General features: G+C 41.1%; 1 protein-coding gene across 8 annotated transcripts in view; it reads right to left on the bottom strand.

Moving 5' to 3' along the window:
• The window catches only part of PDE8B (phosphodiesterase 8B), a 234,346-nt gene that overhangs the window by 72,880 nt on the left and 137,598 nt on the right, over positions 1 to 23,868 (bottom strand). For all 8 annotated transcript variants that reach the window (XR_004537931.1, XM_033929322.1, XM_033929352.1 and 5 more), the window contains 5 exons: positions 21,505 to 21,565; positions 14,032 to 14,083; positions 9,509 to 9,586; positions 7,720 to 7,796; positions 2,811 to 2,975 (listed from right to left, as the gene is read on the bottom strand). Coding sequence is in view for 7 of the 8 variants with exons in the window: in XM_033929322.1 (XP_033785213.1) it covers positions 2,811 to 2,975; positions 7,720 to 7,796; positions 9,509 to 9,586; positions 14,032 to 14,083; positions 21,505 to 21,565 (433 nt within the window). In the remaining variant the exon portion in view is untranslated. The remainder of the gene's footprint in view (positions 1 to 2,810; positions 2,976 to 7,719; positions 7,797 to 9,508; positions 9,587 to 14,031; positions 14,084 to 21,504; positions 21,566 to 23,868) is intronic.

Raw genomic sequence — 23,868 nt, 5'->3', positions numbered from 1 at the left:
TTAAAATTCTGGGTGTCATTTTTGATACTAAACTTACTTTCAAACAACAGCCCCCTCGCGAATACTATAAATTCGCGAACACAAATCTCACCTCCTCGTCACAGTACTTAAGATATTTTTGAAACAGCAAGTCATCAGCAAAGAAAGCCCAGCCCTACACCAGGAAAGGTCATGCATACCAGTGCATGCACTTGGATGTAAGAGCATGTCAACATGCAGTGCAGAACAGGAGACTCTTAGTACTGAAGCACTTCGCTTCTACCTCCTCTTTCTACCATCCAGGGTAAACAGCTGATGTTGTTGGGCTTGAAGGGGAATGTTGACAACTTGTGGGAGGAGATGCGAGTGACGCTCTCTACTCGCTTTCACAAAAAAAGTTAGATGCCATTATAGGTAATGGAGCGAGTATGGGAGTAGTTTTTAAGGAGGTTCAAATATAAAGGCCTTTTTAATTCTAACTGAAGGCAAATTCAATTCAGGTTCAGTGTAATTTTTTCCTGTCCCTCAAGAACTTACAATCTAAGGAGCTCTTTTACTAAGCTGCAGTAGGTGCTAGCACATGCTTACTGTGGTTTAAAATAGCTTACCATGAGACGTGCTCAGGTGTCCTGTCTTTTTTATGTTGGAAGTGAGCATTATCAGGGTGGAGAGTAGAAATTCCTGCGTTAACCAGTTAGCACTTCCACAATTACTACAAGTTAACTGATTAGTGCAGGATTATTTTGTGAGCTCTTATCGCCTAAAAATAGGTGGCTAAGTCATACAAGTGGCAATTCTTTTTAAATGGTCATACACTGACAACATTAACTCATTCTGAGCTTCGGGAGAATGGGATAGAAATCGAAATAAATAAATAAGCACATGGGCATTAATAGAAAAACTAGAAAATTGGCCATTTTCTGGCTATGGTAAAAAATGGCCTTAGCGCACAGGAAAATCCATGTAAGGGCTTCTTTTATCAAGCCCGATAGTGCGGACCGGTGAAATAAATGCACCAAAGCCCATAGGTATTTAAAGGACTTTGATGCATTTACCGCGTGGCACTCACTAGCATGGCTTCATAAAAAAGGCCCTAAGGCCTCTTTTTACCACGGCTTAGTAAAAGGACCCCTAAGTTTGCACCTTAGGCATTGGGAGGGTTAAGTGACTTGCCAAAGATCACAAAGAGTGTGATTGGAGTCTATGTGGTTCTAAGAAATCACCCCACAATAACTACAGCATTTTAGTGGTATATATCTCCTCATAAACTATTCCTCTTGACAATATAGGTCTTTATTCATAACATAATATTTTATTTATATTTTGCTATAACCTTTCAGTTCAATGTGGCTCACAGTACAACAGCTGGTTATAACCAAGAGCATACAGTGCTTAGGATACAATTGACCAACAGGCTCATATCCAATAACTAGACCTGATTTACTAAAAATTTACAAAATAAGTATGTTTTAATATGTCGCCTAAATTCCCTTTATACTTTTGAGTACAAAAGTATTGATGATACGTCATTTCCCAATTTTTGCTGCCTGAAAGGAAAACAGTTTCTCCACACAATGTAACTGCATTCTACATCTAATAAGGGGAAACGATACGATTAGTACTTTGGAATTTTTCCTGTTATTTTTGATGAAACGTACTTAGCACCTCTAAAAGCATTTCCCATTTATGTATTTGAATTATAAGGTGATTCTATAAGAACTCTAGAGTGCCATTTGCATGTGAAAACGCAGATTTCCATGTGTTACTGATATGCATGTGTTTTTTTTACTGATGTGCTGACAAGAAGAAGAAATTTCAAGGAAGCATGTTCTGGGTATAGTTTGGATGTCCCTTCAACTTATATGTGTATTATGTATCTTAAAATGGAAATACATGTATATCATGTATTACTATAAGCTAACTTCTTATCTGGGCAAGGGCTTGGGAGGAAAGCTTAGGAGAAAATCATGCTGATCCCTCAAGTGTTCAAATATATCTCAAAATGTCAAAAGTTTGAAACTCACAGCTCAGCTGCCTAATCAGTTCCACACAGACATACAGTTTTACAAAACTTGCCACTTCCACATACAGTATAGGGCCTGATTTTATAACAAGCTGACAAGTGATGTGTCTGAAAAGGTACCAATTTTAAGTTATTTTAAGGCAACATAGGCCCATATGGGCCTTTAAAAAAATAGGTTCTCAGATCCAACCCCAATAGTATGCCAACAGCACTGCAAATATTTGTGTGAAAATGTGTGTGATTCTATGTGTCTATTTGCATACTTTATAAAATACAAGTGCACATTGCAACTCTGCTCCTGCTCAGCCTAAATTATGCCCCTGGGAATTCCTACTCAGTGTATACATAAAAGCACGATATCTTGCCAATGTGTGTACTTACATGTGCATATAACACAATACAATTTTCTAAAAGGCCTTTTTGCTGCGTAGAAAAGCCTTTATATGCTGAAAAATCTTAATAAAATTAAGTCCACATAGAAAAATCACAGCTTATACATGTAAGCAGCACTGCTTAAATATGAAAAGTTATTTTTTTAACCTGATTTCTTCTGATGTGCATCATGCTAAAAGTATGTGTTTCTTTGGTGGTGCAAAATTTCGAGGCTCCATGTTCATACTGTTATGTTATCTGCGATCTTCAGGCCTTTTCCAAAAAAATTAGGATCATTTTAAATGCATGGACCTAGACATTCTATATAAATTTAGTTTAGAAATGCATAGATTTTTAAATTACAAAACAGAGTCTTTAATGAATGTCCCTTTGGAAATAGTTTATTTATTTATTTTATTTTTATTCTTTAACTCACAGTCATCAGACCTCCAACCAGATCACTAGTATGAGGATCTTCATCTTTGGTACCGAGCTGTGGGGAATAGAGCTCTGTCGTGCGCAAGATTTCCAGAACTCTATCCAAGGCCTCTGCTACTGTGACAGAGCTGTTCTCCTGTGCAGCATTTATTATGTTGATAACCTACAGTGAAAAACACAGAGAAAAACAGAACCCTATGGGCCCAAGACTCAAAAACATATGTACATTTGACACTGACACCGACACCCAGATTGTATATGGCAGTGTTTTTCAACCTTTTTTGGGCAAAGGCACACTTGTTTCATGAAAAAAAATCACGAGGCACACCACCATTAGAAAATGTTAAAAAATTTAACTCTCTGCCTATATTGACTATATATAAAGTAATTCTCTTGAATAGGAATCAAATAAACACAAAGAAAGTATTTTATAATTACTTTATTACGAAATAAAAATTATAAAAATTATAAAATACTTTATTCAGTGCGAAACCTGGGCCTGTTTGGCTGAACACAAAGCTGATATTCTGGCTGGAATCGAAGAAAGACACACACGTAGCTCTTCGTCAACAGCTCTCAGTCTCTCTCTGTACTTGGTTTTTATAGCATACAAAAATAGACAAATATACCCTCCATCCTTTTTATTAAACCACAATAGCAGTTTTTAGCGCAGGGAGCTGCGCTGAATGTCCAGCGCTGCTCTTGACGCTCATAGGCTCCCTGCGCTAAAAACCACTATTGCGGTTTAGTAAAAGGTGACCATATTGTAAAATATAGACAGCAGATATAAATTCAGAACTGTGCATAGTAAGTGAAGGGAAGTTTTCATCTCTGGGAATTTACCCAGTTAACTATTAAGTTATTTGGGCAAATTCCTTTGAAAACTGTGGTAATACTGCCTCCACTTTGCTAAATTTAAAATAAAATCATTTTTCCTACCTTGTCTGGTGATTTCTGGTTGCACTTTCTTCTTCTGACTGTGCATCCAATCTTTCTTCCCTTCTATCAGTCTGTATGCTTTCTCTCTTCCACACCTCATTCCCTCCCCCAACTTTTTCTTCCTCTCTCCCTGACCTTTCTTTCTTTTTTTCTGTTTCTCTTCTTTCCTTCTGTTTCCCTGCCTGCCCTCTTTCTTTCTTTCTCCCTGCCGTTCCCCAAGCCACTGCCACTGCCGCTGCCATCGGGGAACAGGACCCACCAATGGATAACAGGCCCCAAAGCCGACGCCGACGCATGCTCTCCCTGACGTCAATTCTGCAATCGGAGAGGAAGTTCCGCCCAGCCAGGCAGCGATTGGCTGGCCCGAACTTCCTCTCCGACTGCAGAATTGACGTCGGGGAGAAGAAGACTTATCGGCTCGATAGATTAGATCGCCAAGACAAAGTGAGTCCTGGGTGATCGACTCACTTTGCCTTGGCGAGCTACTGGCGCCCCTGCCTCGGGCCCCCTGTCAGCTCCGGGCCCGGCGGCCCTGCGGCACACCAGGCAACATCTCGCGGCACACTAGTGTGCCGCGGAACAGCGGTTGAAAAACACTGGTATATGGCACCCCTAAACTTGGCCACAATCCCAATATTCAAGTCCAACTTAATTGGCTAAAGAGCCATTAATGAGCAATAATTGGCTGTTAAAAAACAATTATTACAAGAACAGCTCAGGAGACAATGATATAAACCCCCGACAGCCTGGACTTAGACTGCTGGTGGAGCTATTGGATCAATCATCACTCCCCGCACCCTTCCTTGGTAACCTTAGCACTTAGCCAGATGTGCTCCAACAATTGCTCCAACAATTGCTTTGGTTCGAAAAATAAAAAATGTTTTCCTCGTAGTGAAACACAGTATTTTGCTGGAAATTTCATCATTGTCTCCTGAGCTGTTCTTGTAATTAATAAGTATATTTCCTTATTATTATACTAATACTTGGATCTATATATTTATTTATTTATTTTTAAGTTTGTGGACTAAATAATTTTCACTTTTTCTTATGTTAGGTGTATTAAGTTTCTTGATCAATGATGTAAATGAATAATTTGAAAAATTCAATAAATAAATAAATATTTAAAAAACAAACAATTATTGAGGTTAATTGGAACCAATTAGGATTTGTGTGAACATCTGGCTAAGTGCTATTCTATAACGATTATCATCCAAATCCCATAGCATTAAACTCAAACGAGGGTGTACCCATAGGAGGAGTATGGATGTGTAAAAGCAAAAAACAGAAGGGAGAGTAGGGGTGGACCAATGGGCTCCAAAAACAAGAAACAAATATAATGATGTATAAAAAAAGGTTTATTGCAACATGTTCCACCAGAAAATAAATAAAAGGTGTGCAAACGTAGCCAAACTCAATGCAGATCTGTGTTTTGGTGCGTAAACGCTTACCTCAGAAGTCACAAGATCTAAATGAGCTTATGCTTAGCTAACATTTGGCGAAACAGAACCCTGGATAATCTATGGATAAAAGATGACAAACTAGCAAATGCTCTCCTGCCCACTTACATCATTTTGAATATTGGGCAAATAGATGTCAAGACATATACAGATGGGAATACTATAACCGGTCAATATGGTAGCAAGCATTTTTAAAACACTGACTGGAGAATTTAAAAAGCACATAAATTCAATGCCACTCTCTAGATAGACATAACAACATAAGAATTGCCATACTGGGACAGACTGAAGGTCCATCAAGCCTAGTATCCTGTTTCCAACAGTGGCCAACCCAGGTCCCAAATACCTAGCTAGATCCCACATAGTAAAACAGATTTTATACTGCTTATCCTAGGAATAAGCAGTAGATTATCCCAAGCCATCTCAATAATTGCCTACGGACTTCTCTGTTAGGAAATTACCCAAACCTTTCTTAAACCCTGCTAAGCTATTTCACCACATTCTCTGGCAACAAATTCCAGAGTTGTATGGTTCTAAATTTACATAGAGGGCGCTTGCCACCAGCAGCTATGCAACTAAGCAGTTTAAGTAAGGTCAGCATTTTTCTGTCTTAACTTAAACCATTGGTATAGAACAGGGGAACCAAATCCACAAACTCAAAGACAAGGAATAAAGGATGGAATTGTCCCACGCATCTACCACCCTTTCTGTAAAAAAGTATTTTCTCAGATTACTCCTGAGCCTATCCTGAATGTTTGACATCACTCATGCTCACATAGCATCTTATGAAAGGAAAATAATTTAAGAAAACAGCCATTTTAAATTGTGAAAGTCTTCACCCCCTCATTCATTTGTGTAAAAAAACAAACAAAAAAAAAACTACAGCTCAAAAATACTTTAAACATGAAGTAACAAAGAAACCAAAACGTCTTACTTCTATAAGTCTTCATGTGGAAACTTCCTTTTGCATCAGTAACAGCTAAGCCACTTAGAAAAACTGTCTACCAACTTTGCACAGTGGAATGATGGAGTTCTGTCTCTTCTCTGCAGAATAGCTCATGGTCTTTTAAGTTGTTTGGGATTATCTGTCAACTGCAGTCTTCAAGTCTTGCCACAGATTTCCAATTGGATTAATTTCTGGGCTTTTACTGGGCTATTCAAGGATCTACATTTTCTCTTGCTATGCTACTCCACTGTTGCTTTTGCCTTGTGTTTAGGGTCAATGTCTTCCTGAAAAGTCACAGCTTTACGGTTGATCCAGAATCTGTCCACACTTTACATCGTCCACCTTACTCTCAATCTCCATAAGCTTTCTTGTCCCTGCTTCAACAAAGCATCCCCACAACATACAACATGGGCCTTTACTGCAGGGATGGTGCAGACAGAGTAATGTGTTGTGTTTGTTTTATACTACAGATATTACTTGGCATCAAGTTCCCTCATCTAATCAGACCATACACAATTTCTCTCACAAGCATGAGGGGGTGCTTAAAAATTTAAAGCCCAACCAACTTCCTAAATTCTGAGCATTATTTTGCCATTGTAGCTGAAAAGAGTGGTATCTTACCCCTCCCCCTCCTTTACAAAATCATAGCAAGGTTTTTGGCTCTGGCCGGTTTTGTAAAAGGGGGGTTATTTTGTTAAATGCCAATTTACAGAAACAAAACTTTATTTTTGACATTGTTTCAGATCATTGATTGAACCATATCCATGCTATTCTTTTCTTGGTTGGACTGAGAACTTTTCAGCACCCCCTCATATTCAGAAAATCATGTGGGGTTTTTTCACCAGTGACTTCTAGGAATTAAACAGTCAGTATTTTCCCACTCTGAGCCATAAACCTCTAAAGTTCTTTTAAAATAATTTTAGGTCTCACAGAGACATTCCTCAGCAGTCTTCTTAATCCATAGCTACAAATTTAGAAGGGGTGGCCTGATCAAAGAAATGTCTTGGGTGTTGCCAAACTGATTCCACTTCACAATAATGGATCTAACAGTTCCCCAAAATATGTTCAAACACACTAAAATTTTCTTATAGTCTTCTCCAATCTGAACCTTTGAATAACTTTTCCCCAAAGTTCTTTAAGCGGCTCAATATTTGACATGTTTAGACCTTTCCTTCACGTCATCCAACATAATTCAGATCAGGCCAACCACTTGTTACAGGACACAGGGGGCCCTATTTAACTTATTATGGGCCTTGTAGAGCTAATATGGGTTTGATACGACAAAGAGGTATGAAAACATATACAATCAATACTTTAGTTTATTAATTTTCATCATTTTTTAATATGTTGAAAATGTAGTGTGTGCACCTATTTTAATGAATTTTGAACTGTAATTTTTAGACACTAGAATGTGAAATATGTGGAAGGGTATGAAAACATTTGCAAGACCCCATCTATGTATATATAAAAATAAAACACATTTTCTCACTAACAACTGAATATATAATATAATTCTTTGGGGATTCTCAGGACTCATAGTTTTGCTTAGTCTACAGTTTTCTTACCTTTGTAATTGGAGCTTCAATTGTCATAGAATGGATTCGAGCCATTGAGGAATATCTACGATTCTGTAAACTAGGTGCTGCCATTGAGGAAAAACATATCGATTCATTGACATAAAAGAATCAACACATTGGAAGTTATTTCTGGTTCTATAGGGAAAAAAAGTAACATTATACTGCATCACATTATAACAAATTCAAAATAAAATCTAATAGGTGATAATTTCTTTATCAAATTTCTAGCTAGTATTATACAAAAAAAAAATCCAAGCAGTTATGACAATATGAGGCATATTATCGAAACGAAAATATGTCTAAAAACCCACCTAAATCGGCACTTGGGTGATCAAAAAGACAGGTCATACAAGTACTGATAATCGAACAGGGTTTCAGACGTATCTAAAACCAGCTTAGGCCTTTTGACTGCCTTTGTGTGCCAAGAGCAAAGAGGGGCGTTTTTGGAGGAGTGGGTAGGGCGAGAGGTGAGCCGACCTAAACTTAGTCGTCTGGCAGCCATAATCAAAAAGTTTAACAGGTTGCCTGGACGGAACTTATATGTTTTGACTTAGACCAAGTCAAAACAGGTATAAGTTCCAGATCGGGCCACTGCGCTGATCGCGGCTGCCGCAATCAGTTCAGCAGCCCAGGCAACCCATTCCCCCCCCCACAACAATCACCAGCAGAAGAGATGCCCATTCCCTCCTGCCCAAACCTGCCGCGATCCCCCACAACCTTCAACGGCAGAAGGGATGCCCAATTCCTCCTGCCGCAATACCCTGCAACCTTCCAAATCCATATAAGTCAGTCCATCAATTAAATTACTATTTATATATAATGGATCCTCAGATGGTTGCCCTGAGTAAAAAGATATTTGTATACTCAATCTTTCAGTCAAATTCTTCATAGGTCCAAATTTTTCATTATCTTTTACTTATATCTTCAGAAAATAATAGATGATTGAATGCTTATCTGTTTTTAAACTATTATAAGGACTACCTCTCCCGACATGACCATGTTTCAAAAGTTCAGACAATGTAAGTCGTGTCACAGGAGGTGACAGGTTAAGCTCGTTTGTTTTCGAATGACACCAAGTTTCTCCAGTCATGGAGAAAGAACACCATTGGCAATGCACACAAGTCCCATGATAACCTGTCCTGTTATCTTGCACTGATGGTTGAATCATAGAATTAACTATTTCCCCAATAATGAACTTTTGTTAGGCATCTGCTATTAGATTCTGAAATAGTATCTTCTTTTTTGTAGAATTAATTAACTCCCTCCTTTACAAAACTGCGCTAATGTTTTTAGCAGCAGCTGCCGCAGTAACAGCTCCAATGCTCAAAGAATTCCTATGGGCATCCGAGCTGTTACCGCCATGGCTGGCACTAAAAATGCTAGCACGGCTTTGTAATGGAGGGGGTAAGTAAGGTGCCTCGACTCTAAGGAAGAAACTTTTGAAACTCATGTTGGGAGAGGTAGTCCTTACAACGGTTTTTAAAAAAGCAGATAAGTGTTCAATCATCTATTATTTTTTGAAGAAATAAATAGAAGATGTAATATAATAATGAAAAATTTGGACCTATGAAGAATTTGGATGAAAGACTGAGTATACAAATATCTTTTTACTCATGGCAGCCATCTGAGGATCCATTATATGTACTGACTCATATGGATTTGGTAGATTGTAACTATGAAGCATATTGTTGGTTATGCATCTCAACAATTGTAAAAAATAAAATTAAGGGGATACTAGCAGACTCATATCAATAGGATCTTTCCAAAAATATCTTACCATCACTGCTGCGAGATGTGATCGATTTAACATCAATAGATTCCTTCCTTCTGTTCTTATGTCTGAATGAATGGGATTCTACAAGCAAAAGGTCATGCTTACTTATCCAGGTGATAACGAAAAGGCAAGTCTATAAAATGTTTCAATGTTTTGCACTTCTTCAGTGAGTAAATTATAATTAATGTATTGTAAATAGAGAACAACATAATATTAAATATAGATGGAAGGTCAGAGTTGATTGCATTATTTACCTCAGTGAATATATATAGTGTACTGAGAAAAGATTTGTGACCCCCTAGGATAGTCTATATTTTATCAGAATAGACTGATATTTAAAATATTACTAAATCCTAAACTAAATCTTAAAGAAGGTAAGCCTACTGAATAAATAACTCAGATTATAATTTGATTATTCCACAAAAAGATTAAAAAAATAAGTATCCTTGAGTGAAAAAGTATGTCATCCCTGAAGTCAGAAACTGGTAGCACCTCCTTGAGAAGCAATAACTTAAATATGTCCCTTGTTAGCCCCTCCCCCATCTAAACTACCAAAATTTTACTCCCCTCCCCCTTCCAGACCTTTCTCCCGTGGCTTACCCTCTTCTACCTTATTGACGACGTCTTTTCAATAGTGCCCACTAGAGAACTTTTTTTATTGCCCTTATCTTTTCTTTTGTAACTCCTATTGTGCCAACTAATTCATAGTCTCTTGCCACCATGCATGCTGAGGTAGAGATTCATCCATCCAGTATCTAAAAATTCTCTTCTTTGCAGTTACTAATTCCACTAATATGGACTGTTAACAAGCAACAGAAGCAGAGCCCGCACAGGATTCATGTTTGGTTGTTAATTTCTATGTCAAATCTCACTTTTTACTTTTGTTCAAGTTCATTGTTTATAAAGAGATTATTTTTCCTGTAAAACTCTAATCTCTTTGTATGCTGCACAGCTTAATCAATAAAAATATTTTTCAAAAATATAAAAATTACAAATTTCCTATAACTGTAGAGCAGTCTTTCACATTGCCCATGAAGAATTTTGACCCCTCATCCTTCATAACTGTTTCAGCTCTGTGACATTTAAGGTCTTCCTTGCATGAACAGCTCATTTTAGATATTTTCACATTTCAATAGGATTTAGGCTGGAATTTTGACTTGGTCAGTCCAGAATACAAAACCTCTTCTTCAGTCAATGTGTAGCAGATTTATTTGAATGTTTAGGGTTGCCATCTTGTTGCATGACATACTTTTGGCTGAGTCTTAACTCACAGATGACTGATCCAACATTCTTCTCTAGAATTTTCTGAGGTAAAGCAGAATTTATGATTCCAGCAATGATGACATGCCATCTAGATCCTAATGTAGCAAAGTAGTCCCATACCAATATACCTCCACTACCATGCTTGTCCGTTGCGATGAGACTCTTACTTCAGAAGGCAGTATTTGTTTGTTTGATTTTTTTTTCTCATTGTAAATTTAAATTTTTAACTTGTCTAGAGAACATCATAAAAGTCTTGCATGTCAAGCAGACACTCTCTGGTAAACAAACCTGGGACTGGCAGCAATGTTCTTTCCATACAGCACTGTTTTCTTCCCAGCTATAAGCCCATAATTCCCAGTGTTTTTCTAATGGTTGATACATGAACTAGGGAGATGCCTACAGATTTTCAAATGTTAATCTGGAGTTCTTTGTGACTTTGTGGATGTTTTTCTAGTTTGCTCTTAAGGTGCTTTTGGCAGGCCAGCCACTCCAAGGTACAGTCATTTAGTCTTCATCATTTGTATACTGCCTGACAGTAGATGAAAAAGGCTCAGATGATTAGAAATGATGTTGTAGCTCTGTCAAGATGGATGAGTATCAATAACTCTATTTCAAATTTCAGAAGCTTTATATTTTCATTGTGGTATGATGGGCTCCCATTGACTTAAAACATAGAAACATAGAAACATAGAAGATGACGGCAGATAAGGGCCATAGCCCATCAGGTCTGCCCACTCTACTGACACCCCCCCAAGTCTACTATCCTAGGGATCCTACTCCTGGTGACAGATTCCCTTGACTTAACCCTCTAAGGGATTCCCACATGGGCATCCCATTTGCTCTTAAATTCTTGCACGCTGTTTGCCTCGATCACCTGCACCAGGAGCTCATTCCAAGGATCAACCACTCTCTCGGTAGGCAATTCCGGTCCTCGAGAGCCAGAGACATATCAGGTTTTCAAGATATCCACAATGAATATGTATGAGATGGATTTGCATGCACTGCCTCCTTGAGATGCAAATCTATCTCATGCATATTTATTGTGGATATCCTGAAAACCTGATCTGGCTTCGGCTCTCGAGGACCAGAATTGCCTACCCCTGACTTAGACCAAAATCTTTTGGACCTATATACAGCACAAGATACCTAAACTAGGTCATGCAGATTTTCTCTACAGGATGGTTTACCTGTTGCCTAATTATTTAAGCGACTGATTCTAATTAGCATATTAATTATTCTAAAGAAGCTAGGGGTTTACTTACTATTTTCCACACAGTTTCTGACTCAGTCTATATTATAGTGCCTCAAGGAACACAAAATTTATTTATTTATTCTATTTTCTATACTGTTCTCCCAGGGGAGCTCAGAACGGTTTATATGATTTATTCAGGTACTCTTTGTCCCTGTCTATCCTTCCGGGCTTACAATCTATCTAATATATCTGGGGCAATGGGGGACCAAGTGACTTGCCCAGCGTCACAAGGAGCAGTGTGGGTTTGCACCCTCAACCTCAGCGTGCTGAAGCTGTAGCTCTAACCCCTGGGTCACATTCTCAGACATAGTATGGTAGAAAATAGTATGGCAAACATTATCTGACAGAAATGGCAAAGCACAGTTCACAAAGCATGGTAAAACATGACATGAAAAAACATGGTATGGTGAGACACAGTATGGCGTGCATAGTACAGCAAAACATAGCACAGCAACCACAGTATTACTAAGCATGGCTAACTTAGTATGACATAATTTGGCAAAAATGGTAAGGAAGGCGTGCATGGTAAAACATAGCATGGAAGACATGGAGTGGCAAATATGGCATGAGAGACATAGTATGACAAACATAGGCCCCCTTTTATGAAGCCGTGTTAGGTTTCTTATCACTGGCCATGGCAACATTAGCTCCAGTGCTCATAGGTATTCTATTGGTCCATCATTTGTCTCCTTCTCTCCTTTGGTCCAGTATCTATCTCTTCTCTCTGCTGCCCCCTCCCCAATCCAGAACCTGCCCTTTCCCTTTCTCTTGCTCCAGGTCTCTCTTCCTACTGCCCTCCTCAATTATAGCCCTCTCCTACTCTGCCTCCCTCCCAGACAGTTCAGCATCTTTCCACCTCCACCTCCCATCCCCTTCCAGGCCTCCACATACTACAGCAGGGATTGTGGCTGATACGGACAATGGGACTTTTTCTATGCCACATCCCACTCATGATGTAGCAAAGGACAGTCCCCGCCAGCTAGTGCATCACTTTCAGGCTATCTCTACAATGATCCCTGCTGCAGTGTGTGGAGGCCCCACAGAGGGGAGGGGTGTGATGCTGGATCTTGGCATGGGTAGGGGGGAATCAGAGGTGTGCAGCTTCAGGTGGCCTCTACCATTAGGCGGCCCTGGCCATTTTGCCAGGCTCATTCAATGGTGCGCTTGTCTCGCTCTAGGTGCATATTTCACCTGTTAGACTAGTATTTTGTAAAATAAATTAGGCACCTACATTCCTTTATACATATACAGTAAAAGGCTCCTGCAAGGTATCTTGATATAGAATTGCCTTGTATGCTCTTCACAGAATTTGTCCCCATCCCTGCGGGTAACCACAGGAAACCATCCCTGTGTCATTCTTTATGGAGAGAGGGAAGAATCAGAGCATGAATTGGGCACAGCCACTGACCCTCAAACCTTGCATTGAAGAATGCTGGTATAGAAGGACTGAGGCTGAGATAGACACTTAAGAATGACACAGGAAGGATTCGCATGGTTACCTGCAGGGGTGGGGACAAATTCTGTCCCTGTGTCATTCTCTAAACTCAAATTAACACATGCTAATAAATGAGGCCTTGGAGTTTAAAATTTCTGTATTTGTTGACCATGAATATTCTTTGTTTTGTGTACTGTTTAAGTTATTGAAAATGTTATCAATTTGCTAAACATAACTTTTTCTAGATATCACATCTCACAACTATAACAAAGTTGCATGACTTGGGGCAACATATTCTTGATATATTATTCCAGTCTGTAACTTTCACAGTTAGATTACTTGTGCTGGCTTTTACAAAGCTGCAATAGAGGTTTGTACCTTAGTCTAGTGAGGTAAATGCTCCAACGCTCATAGAATTCTTATGAGCTTCAGAGCATTTACCTCACCGGTCCGTGGTAGAAACCTCTACCACGGTTTTGTAAAAGGAACCCTTGATTTGCTCTTATAATTTCATGCATTTGTAGAAGTTGGCATCAATCAGTTTGTGTTTAAGTGGTGCAAGAATATCTCCCTCACCTGAGTGGAAATTTTCTCCTATGCATTTGTCATCACGATGAACCTTGCAGATCTAACAACAGAAAAAGGCAAAATCAGAAAGATGATGAAAAATGTTAAGCTACCATAGCTCCTCCTGTTTGAAGAGTATAGTCATCTGTAAAACCTTATTATTTGCATAAAATCTTACATAGGACTTTTATAAGAACAACAAAGCATTAGATAATGTGAGTCAATATAATAACAATACCATTATGTTTCCAGAAATGTTATTTCTGATCACTCTATGCGACCATAAAACTTTTGATTTTAGTTCATGGAATTCCCATATATAAGTTTCCACTATTAATCAGGACTGTAGAATCAAAGTCAGAGTCAGAAACAATTTTGGGTGGAGTTAGAGTTGGTAAAATGTAGTGTTTAAGCCCATTACATTAATGGGTGCTAGAATATATGTATAAACTTTTAGCACAACGGGGCACTGAGGCCTTTCTATCTTTCTTTCTTTGCTTCCTTCTCCCCCTGTCCAGCAGTAGCCCTTCACCCTTCCTTTTACCTCCCCCTGTCCAGCAGCACCCCTTCCCTGCTTCCCCTGTCCAGCAGTAGCCCTTCTCCCTTCCTTTTACCCCCCCCTGTCCAGTAGTACCCCTTCTCCCTTCCCTGCTCAGCATCCGCTAGGCCAGGCAGCCTCGGGGCTTTTGCTAGGCTGACCCGCCTTGCATTATCCAAGTGGGCCGGCCTAGCAAAGTGCAGAAACCTTTTGAAGAACCCTTGTAAGTAGCTGCATGTCATCTGCATAGATGTAGAACTGAGTGTCCATTGACCAAATCAGCTTGGCTAGTGGCTTGAGGTAGACACCAAACAGAATAGGTGACAGTATTAATCCTTGTAGTACCCATAGCAGCCAACTTTTCAAATTGAACCCAATGGACTTATCCCTACCTGGACAAAGTCAAAGAGTTTACTCAATACTTACGTACTAGTGGTATATCAAATGGAATAAATTCAATCCAATCCAATCTTGAGAGTGCTCAAGCACCCTCAGCACTCATTACCAGACAATGACTGCTGAAACAATGAGAATGGCCCGATTGTATGATAGTTTCAGTCTATCAACTGCAGCAGTTATTTCATTCCACTGAATTATTTTCCATGGAAGTTGAATTGTTAGGAAGTTGGCTGCCTTAGTCTTTTCACTAAGTATGTTGTCAACCTCCATGTTACCTTCTAAGTACTTCCTACTTCAATATCCATCTCATCACTGTCACATACTTTAACGTTAAGCAAACTTGTTTTTTCTTTTTCAGCCTTTCGCTTTTCATTTTCCTGTCTAAACTTTTACATCACTGCTTTTGTGGCAAATATCTTCTCATGTTCAGATATGGCTGCCTGTCTTTTTACCTCTCTAGTCAAGGTAGAAGTCCACATCAGATTTCTTGTCTTCACTTGACAGCAGTCAAGAACTCATTATAGTTTCCATGGCATCTGGAGCATTAATATCAAAAGTATGTCCAGCTTCATAATAAAGTTTCCTCTTTTTCCTCCTGGATCATTTTCAGATCCTTTATTTTTTGAAATAATACTGAACATAAGAACAGCCGCTGCTGGGTCAGACCAGTGGTCCATCATGCCCAGCAGTCTGCTCACAGGGCGGCCCTTAGGTCAAAGACCAATGCCCTATTTGAGTCTAGCCTTACCTGCTTATGTTCTGGTCTAGTAGGAACTTATCTAACCTTTTCTTGAATCCCTGAAGGGTGTTTTCCCCTATAACATCCTCTGGAAGAGCGTTCCAGATTTCTACCACTCTCTGGGTGAAGAAGAACTTCCTTACATTTGTACGGAATCTATCCCCTTTTAACTTTAGAGAGTGCCCTCTCGTTCTCTTCACCTAGGAGAGGATAAACCATCTCTCTTTCTCTACTAAGTAAATTCCCTTCAATATCTTAAATGTTTCCATCATGTCCCCTCTCAGTCTCCTCTTTTTAAGAGAGAAGAGGCCCAGTTTCTCTAGCCTCTCACTGTACGGCAACTCCTCTAGTCCCTTAATCAATTTAGTCACTCTTCTCTGGACTCTTTCGAGTAGTACTATGTCCTTTTTCATGTACGGTGACCAGTGTTGGACGCAGTATTGGCGTACCATGGCCCGGTACAGCGGCATGATAACCTTCTCAGATCTGTTTGTGATCCCATTCTTAATCATCCCTAGCATTCTGTTTGCCCTTTTCGCCACCACCGCACATTGCGCAGACAGTTTCATTGACTTGTCTACAAGTACTCCCAAGTCTCTTTCCCGGGGGCTCTCTCCCAGTAAAGCACCGGACATCCTGTATTCTTGCATATGATTTTTGTTACCGAATAAATGCATCACCTTGCATTTATCCACGTTAAACCTCATTTGCCATTTCGCGGCCCATTCCTCGAGTGTGTTTATGTCTCGTTGTAGATCTTTGCAATCCTTCTGTGTCCTCATCCCTCTGAATAACTTTGTATCGTCCGCAAATTTAATCACCTCACTTGTCATGCCAATTTCTAGATTGTTTATAAATATGTTGAAGAGCACAGGCCCAAGCACCGAACCCTGCAGTACTCCACTCGTGATACTTTTCCAGTCCGAGTAGTGTCCATTTACCCCCACTCTCTGTTTCCTATCCGCCAACTGCATTCAAACCAAAGAGCCACAACATCCAGTACATACTTCTACCTGGTCTTTATCCTGATGTGGGCCATTTGCCAAAGTACAGCAAGTGTCAGCAACACTGTATGCAATTTCTTCATTTGAAATGCTCTTTTTATATGTTCCTGATCATGGCAGAAATGCAAATAATACTTCATGACTTGTCTGCAGGTAGGCAACTTAGACCCTATAATCCAAGATGATGAGTGCCCAATGAGCCAAAATTCACTCACTGCTCTGGTAACTAACTGGCCTTGATGATTTCTCAGATGATGAAATTGGTAAACCAGGATCATCATCTTTTAAGTTCATAGGTTTTTCCACTTCTAGTTGACATGTTCAGTTACTAATGAAATGTGCTACTGTATTTAGAAATTAAAAAATATAACAAAGTACTACTGCAAAACTCAAAATGCTTCTTTGAATAAAAGTGAACTTACACTTATCTGATATTGGGTTTATATAGGTGCTGTAACAAGATGCAGCAAGTCATTCTTGCCCACGCAAGCTTAGAACATGCCTAGAACTATCTGATATCTCAGTAAAGGTGGGGTGCTCAAAAGCATTTCTCAGGCAGCAAATCAGCTGCTGATGTCATACTTGCTTGGACAAGCCCAATCAGCCATGTAACAGTTTAGTTGTTCTATGAATTTCTGTTTGATTTCTGTATGAGATTGTAATCCAGAAATTCTTTCAAGTTTCAAGTTTATTTAGGTCTTGATGTACCGCTTTTATGTGCCAAGCGGTTTATAATATTTATAATGTCAGATTTATTTATATTTACATATCTAATCTATGTCCATAGCATAATGATAACATTACACCTGTTTAGTGCAAAATTATCAGCCAATTTTAAGAGAAAACAGATTTTGGTGGTATTTATATTCATTGGCTTTGAGCGACCACAGCATGGGCCTAAAAAAATTGTAAAAAAATTTTTATCAAGTACATACAAATTCATGGGAAAAACTTCAAATAGTAAAGTTTCTTCAACTTTAGGTTTTTCTGGACAACATTAATGTATAGTCAGAGAATATATCCAAGGACAAAATGCCCACGTTTCTCATTTTCTGAAATTCTAAAAAGTATAAATAAAACATTATGGGGGTCTTTTACTAAAGATTTGCATTATCTGCAACAGGGCCTACAGGAATAAAATGGGTCCTATGGCAGGTAACATGTATTAATCTTTAGTAAAAGACCCCTAAATGAACACAAAATTTGCTTCTTTAAAATATAGGAAGAGAAGCAGTAGCATACCACAGGTGGTACTTGGCTCACTCAAAATTCAGATGCCTTTGAAATGGTTGGCAGGGATCCCTGAGCCCCACCTGCTGGAAGAGGTAATCCAGCAGCCAGAATAAGCCATTTTTTACTTCCTGTAGCTGACAGCACTGTCCACGCGTTGCTGCATCCCCTCCCTACTCCTGCATGCTAGGTTTTCATGCATGAGTGACATGGAAGGAAGGGAAGAGTGGGAGGGGGGAAAGAGAACAGTGCAGCAGCATGTGGACAGTGCTGCCAGCTGCAGTAAGTAGAAGAAAGACCTGTTCGTGCTGCCAAGGACCTCTTCTTGCTGCCAGAGGACCTCTTCCAATTGGCAGGACTTAAGGATCCCTGCCAATTCAGGCATTTATTTGTTGGGGTTCACAGAGGTGGGGCAGAAGCACATGGGGGAGAGATTTTGTGCTGACTCTCTTCAGGTTCAGGTCTACCCAAAGTATCATATTTGGCTATGCCTCTGGAGAGAAGGGCAAAACAGGAGAGCTAAGTTTAAAAAAAAACAACAACAAAAAAAAAAACCCTGTAAAAATCCCTGTATTTTCAAAGGGTTTTCAACCAATCTGTATAAATTCTATTACATGTTGAATGATTTTGCCTTATGCAAAAGTCATTTATAATACCTTAAAGCAGTGTTTCTCAAGTCGGTCCTGGAATACCCCCTTGTCAGTCAGGTTTTCAGGATATCCACAATAAATATGCATGAGATTGATTTGCATACATTGCCTCCGTTGTATGCGAATCTTTCCCATATTCATTGTGGATATCCTGAAAACCTGACTGGCAAGGGGGTACTCCAGGACCGACTTGAGAAACACTGCCTTAAAGAAAAAATTAAGAAATTTTCATAATCTTATTGCAAACACACTGGTCAAAAAGAATGACTGACTATCTCAATACACATCAAGTAGGAAGTGGACTTCATAGAGACTCTCTACTCTGTGGTCATGGAATATAAATTCAATGCATACTGTGTAAGCATGCATCCTTGACCAAGATTAAGCACATAAGGCAATCTTTGTAATGTGGGGACTATGAACATTTTCTTGTTGAAATGAAAGAAAATGTTATTCATTTTCAATGCATATAAGGGAATTAAAAATGGCACTAGTGACACTCTTGTATATTTTGCCATCCATTTATTAGTGTTAATCACCAGCTGTGACGGTGTTAAGTGCTCCAGTCTTCTACATCGATCATTAACTATTTAGTTCATCATTTAGTGATGGTAAGTGATTTCATGCATTAGAGCTTAAATGAGGTAGTTTATTGAAAATAACTTCTGTAATTAAGGTAAACACAGCTCTTTGGTACATGAGTTGACTGCCCAAATCAAAGGCAGCACATTTTGTTCCATTCATAAGTAGGCAATTTCAGAATATCCAAAGCCTATATAAATTCATTCCCTTCACAGGCAGTATGGAATGCTACCTTCCACACTCCATTAGTGGTGGCCAAGGGATCTGAGATATAGACATGGAAGTCTCTCTCTATTTCAGTTGATCACACTTGATGCTTTTATCTTGTTTAGGTTATTAAAATATTTAGGTCCTATAATCCATCCAGTAAAGTCTCTTGAAGATAAGAAGGAAAAGCAAGGGAACACAAAAAGACTAGTCAGTGAGCTAGCTAATTCTATACCCAACTACAGTTAAGTATAAATTAAACCTTAGAATCTTCAGCTGTGTTAACTCTCACAATTTATTTTATTTCTAGCTGGCAAGATATATATTCTAAGTATTAAACATCATATTAACATAGTAAATTACTGAAGATAAAAACATGCATAGCCCATCCAGGCTGCCCAACAAGATGGCCAGAGACACATCCATTACTCTGTACAGGTTACAATCTTTCATTATAGCTCTCTTTTGTAAGTAGTTTTCTTATATTTCTATTAATTTTGTATATAAGCTGCATTATTTTTCTCTTTTTACTTCAGGATTTTATTTTATAATGTGATTTACTTATGCTATCAGACAACTATTGTCATGTTTTCATTCAAAATTTACTTTTTCTGTAATTATTTTTGGTAAAGAATTAGGAATCTTTATCCCGATAACAAAAATGATTTAACTGGAAAGGAGAAGCTCCTGCTCAGTTAAATCACTTGTGCCCACCTGTGACAGGGTGGAGTACTTGTCACTGGCCAGTGGAGGGAGCCTGAGCAATGGAGCTCATTGAGACTGAGAGAAGAGCTAATCTGCATAGAGCTGCAAGTGCTGCTGGGAGCTGTCCACTCACCCTGAGTGGATTGTGGTGCTGAAGAAACAGCTCCCAGCACAGTGAGCTCTGAAAGCAAGGAGCTGGGCAACCCTTGGGAAGAGAAGGAATACTGGCCTCACTCCTGACTGATGAGGCAGCAGAGTAGAGTGGCCAGGCTGATCAACCCTGACAGGAGCTAGTGTAATGGAGAATGGAGGCCTGGTGGTGGGAGGGTATGTAGAGACCTATACACCAGTGAAGAGAGAGCTGAGAGATATCTGGCTTTGTATGTTATTTGATAACTATGTATGTATATTATGGAAACCACTTAGTTATAAGCAGGTTAGAAGTGTAAAAAATAAATAAATTGTGATCCACGCAGTCAAAAGCTTTGCTGTAGTCGATGAAGCAAAAGTATAGGGGCTTTGGTATTCTTTGTTCTTTTCCAATAACTATCTAACAATTGGCAATAATGTCTCTTATTCCTCAATTTTTTCTGAAACCAGCCATATGGTAGCTTTTGTTGGGAGAGTCTAGGTGGGCAATGTTTTGGGATGGGTGGTTCCAACAAGAAGGACTGGGCATTCCTCCTGCTGATAATCTTTGAGGGGGGGATTCCGTCAGGAGTGACTGGGCATCTCTCCTGCTGATGATCTTTGTTGGAGGGGGGGGGGGAGTTCCGGCAAAGAGATATCATGATTATGATAAAACTTCACTTTCAATATAATTGATTGTTTTAACTTTGTTGTAAACAATTTAGAATTCTTGATTACAATGGTATATAGAAAACTCTCCCTCTCGAGCCTGCATAGGAATTGAATGGATGTTGGAGCATTTGTCACACAGCACCTGGCTGTGCAGCTTTGTAAAAGGTGGTCCCTGTTAGTATTATTATTATACTTCTAAGGACCATGTATCCTGCTCATCTGTGGAGAAAGAAAAGTTGCTTACCTGTAATTAGTGCTCCGAGGACAGCAAGATGTTAGTCTAGTCTTCCCACAATCCATCCACCTATCCCAGGAATTGGGTTTTCCTAACTGAAAACTTTATATGGAATTGTGGGAACCCTGTGCAATAAGACAGACAAGGGAACTCTTGCAGATTAGAGAGCGTTAACTTTTTCTCTAAGACAATGTGAATGCAGTGCGTGAGTGCTGATATGCTGCTGTTCTTAAGAAAGCACCTGGTGCAAGTTTATTTTCACTACTCCAAATTCTTCCATCTGATCACACTCTTGCTAGCATACAGCTTAACATTTGCACAGAATCAAAGTGATGAGATCTTCATTTACATGGCTTATATATCTAAAAATGTAATTAAGTGCAGTACACTACCTGTTTGTTGTAGTCATTAGAACCACACAGCCTCTTGATGGACACAAACTGTCTAATTTTCCTGACAACATAAAAAAAAAGTTATCAAATTAGTCTACAATCATAGAAGAGACATGAACGATGGCATAATTCTATAAGGCAGCACTTCCCAACTTTTTTACCCTTATGGACCGGCAAATTGGCTGAGAAACCAGCAGATTTTGGATTCTCCCTCCCCCACTATCCATCCCCTCCTTACTCAACTTAGAAAAAATACCTGAGCTGGCAGGGATCTCAAGCCTCTCTAGCTGAAGATCCCCCCCAACCCTCCCAATGGCACCAAAAGCACTGCTCTCCGCCTCTCAGCAGCCTGTGGCAGCTCTTTAAGCCACCAACATGCCTCTGATATATACAATGGCATAGTAAAAGGGGGGGGGGGGCGGTCTGCCCCAGGTGCCATCTTTGTGAGGGCACATGTACCTGTCCTCCTCTTCACCTCCCTCGTCCTCCCCACTGCCATGTGTACACAACTACTTCCCTTCCCTCATAACTCTGTAATGTTCCTAATACGAGCAGCAACCCCCCACCTGCTGTCGCGCCAGCATCGGTGTCTCCTCTGATGTCACTTCCTGGACCCGCACCTAGGAAGTGATGTCAGAGGAAGAGCCAATGCTGGTACAACAACAGGTTGGGGGTTGCTGCTCACACCAGGAATGTTACAGAGGTACAGGGGAAGGGAAGTGGCATGTGCACGTGGAAGAAGGAAGCAGGAAAGGAGCATGGGGAGGTGTGGAGCAGAGAAGAGGAAGGGGGAGGGTCTTTGACCCTGTTGAAATCTGAAAACCATGGATAATGGGAAGGGAGGCTGAATTTGGGAAGGGAGGCTGAATTTGGGAAAGGTATGGGAAAAGATGGAGGGGAGAAGAACGAGAGAGAGAGGGAGCAATGTTGGATCCAGCCTCGACTAACACACAAGTCACAGCATTTTTGGCCATTTTTCATCCTAATACTACCCTCAACTTATAGACAAGTACCGTATTTTCTCGCATATAACGCGCGCGTTATACGTGGTTTTTACATACCGCACATACCCTTGCGCGTTATACGCATGAGCGCGTTGTACAAAATTTTTTTTACATAGTTTCCCCCCCCCGACGTCCGATTCACCCCCCCCGCAGGACCACTCGCACGCATTCCCACCCGCACCCGCACCCCCACCCTGAAGGACCACTCGCACCCCCACAGCCTCCCGACCCCCCCATCATGTAGAAGCTCCTACCGGTGTCCTGCTGCTTCCTCTTGGCGGTCCCGACTCCCCGACACGATCGGGGCAAGAGGGAGCTCAAGCCCTCTTGCCCCAGCCAACCGAGGCACCCCCGACACGATCGGGGCAAGAGGGAGCTCAAGCCCTCTTGCCCCCCCGACTCCCCGATACGATCGAGGCAAAAGGGAGCCCAAGCCCTCTTGCCCCACCGACTCCCCAACTCCCCGACAATATCGGGCCAGGAGGGAGCCCAAGTCCTCCTGGCCCTGGCGATCCCCCCCGCTAGTTGTTCGGGCCAGGAGGGAGCCCAAACCCTCCTGGCCACAGCGACCCCCTACCCCCACCCCGCACTACATTACGGGCAGGAGGGATCCCAGGCCCTCCTGCCCTCGACGCAAACCCCCCTCCCCCCAACGACCGCCCCCCCCAAGAACCTCCGACCGCCCCCCCAACCGACCCGCGACCCCCCTGGCCGACCCCCACGACACTCCCACCCCCTTCCCCGTACCTTTGTGTAGTTGGCCGGACAGACGGGATCCAAACTCGCCTGTCCGGCAGGCAGCCAACGACGGAATGAGGCTGGATTGGCCCATCCGTCCCAAAGCTCCGCCTACTGGTGGGGCCTAAGGCGCCTGGGCCAATCAGAATAGGCCCGGGAGCCTTAGGTCCCACCTGGGGGTGAGGCCTGAGGCACATGGGCCCAACCCGACCATGTGCCCAAGGCCCCACCCCCAGGAGGGACCTAAGGCTCCCGGGCCTATTCTGATTGGCCCAGGCGCCTTAGGCCCCACCAGTAGGCGGAACTTTGGGACGGATTGGCCAATCCGGCCTCATTCCATCGTTGGCTGCCTGCCGGACAGGCGGGTTTGGCTCCCGTCTGTCCGGCCAACTACACAAAGGTACGGGGAAGGGGGGTGGGGGTGTCGTGGAGGTCGGCCAGGGGGGTCGTGGGTCGGCTGGGAGGGCGGTCGTTGGGGGGAGGGGGGGTTTGCATCGAGGGCAGGAGGGCCTGGGATCCCTCCTGCCCGTAATGTAGTGCGGGGTGGGGGTAGGGGGTCGCTGTGGCCAGGAGAGTTTGGGCTCCCTCCTGGCCCGAACAACTAGCGGGGAGGGGGGTCGCC

This window comes from Geotrypetes seraphini, chromosome 1 (assembly GCF_902459505.1).
Source record: "Geotrypetes seraphini chromosome 1, aGeoSer1.1, whole genome shotgun sequence".
Lineage (NCBI taxonomy): Eukaryota > Metazoa > Chordata > Amphibia > Gymnophiona > Dermophiidae > Geotrypetes > Geotrypetes seraphini.
Note: the sequence above shows the minus strand (reverse complement) of the source record. Positions and strands in the feature narration are given on the sequence as shown.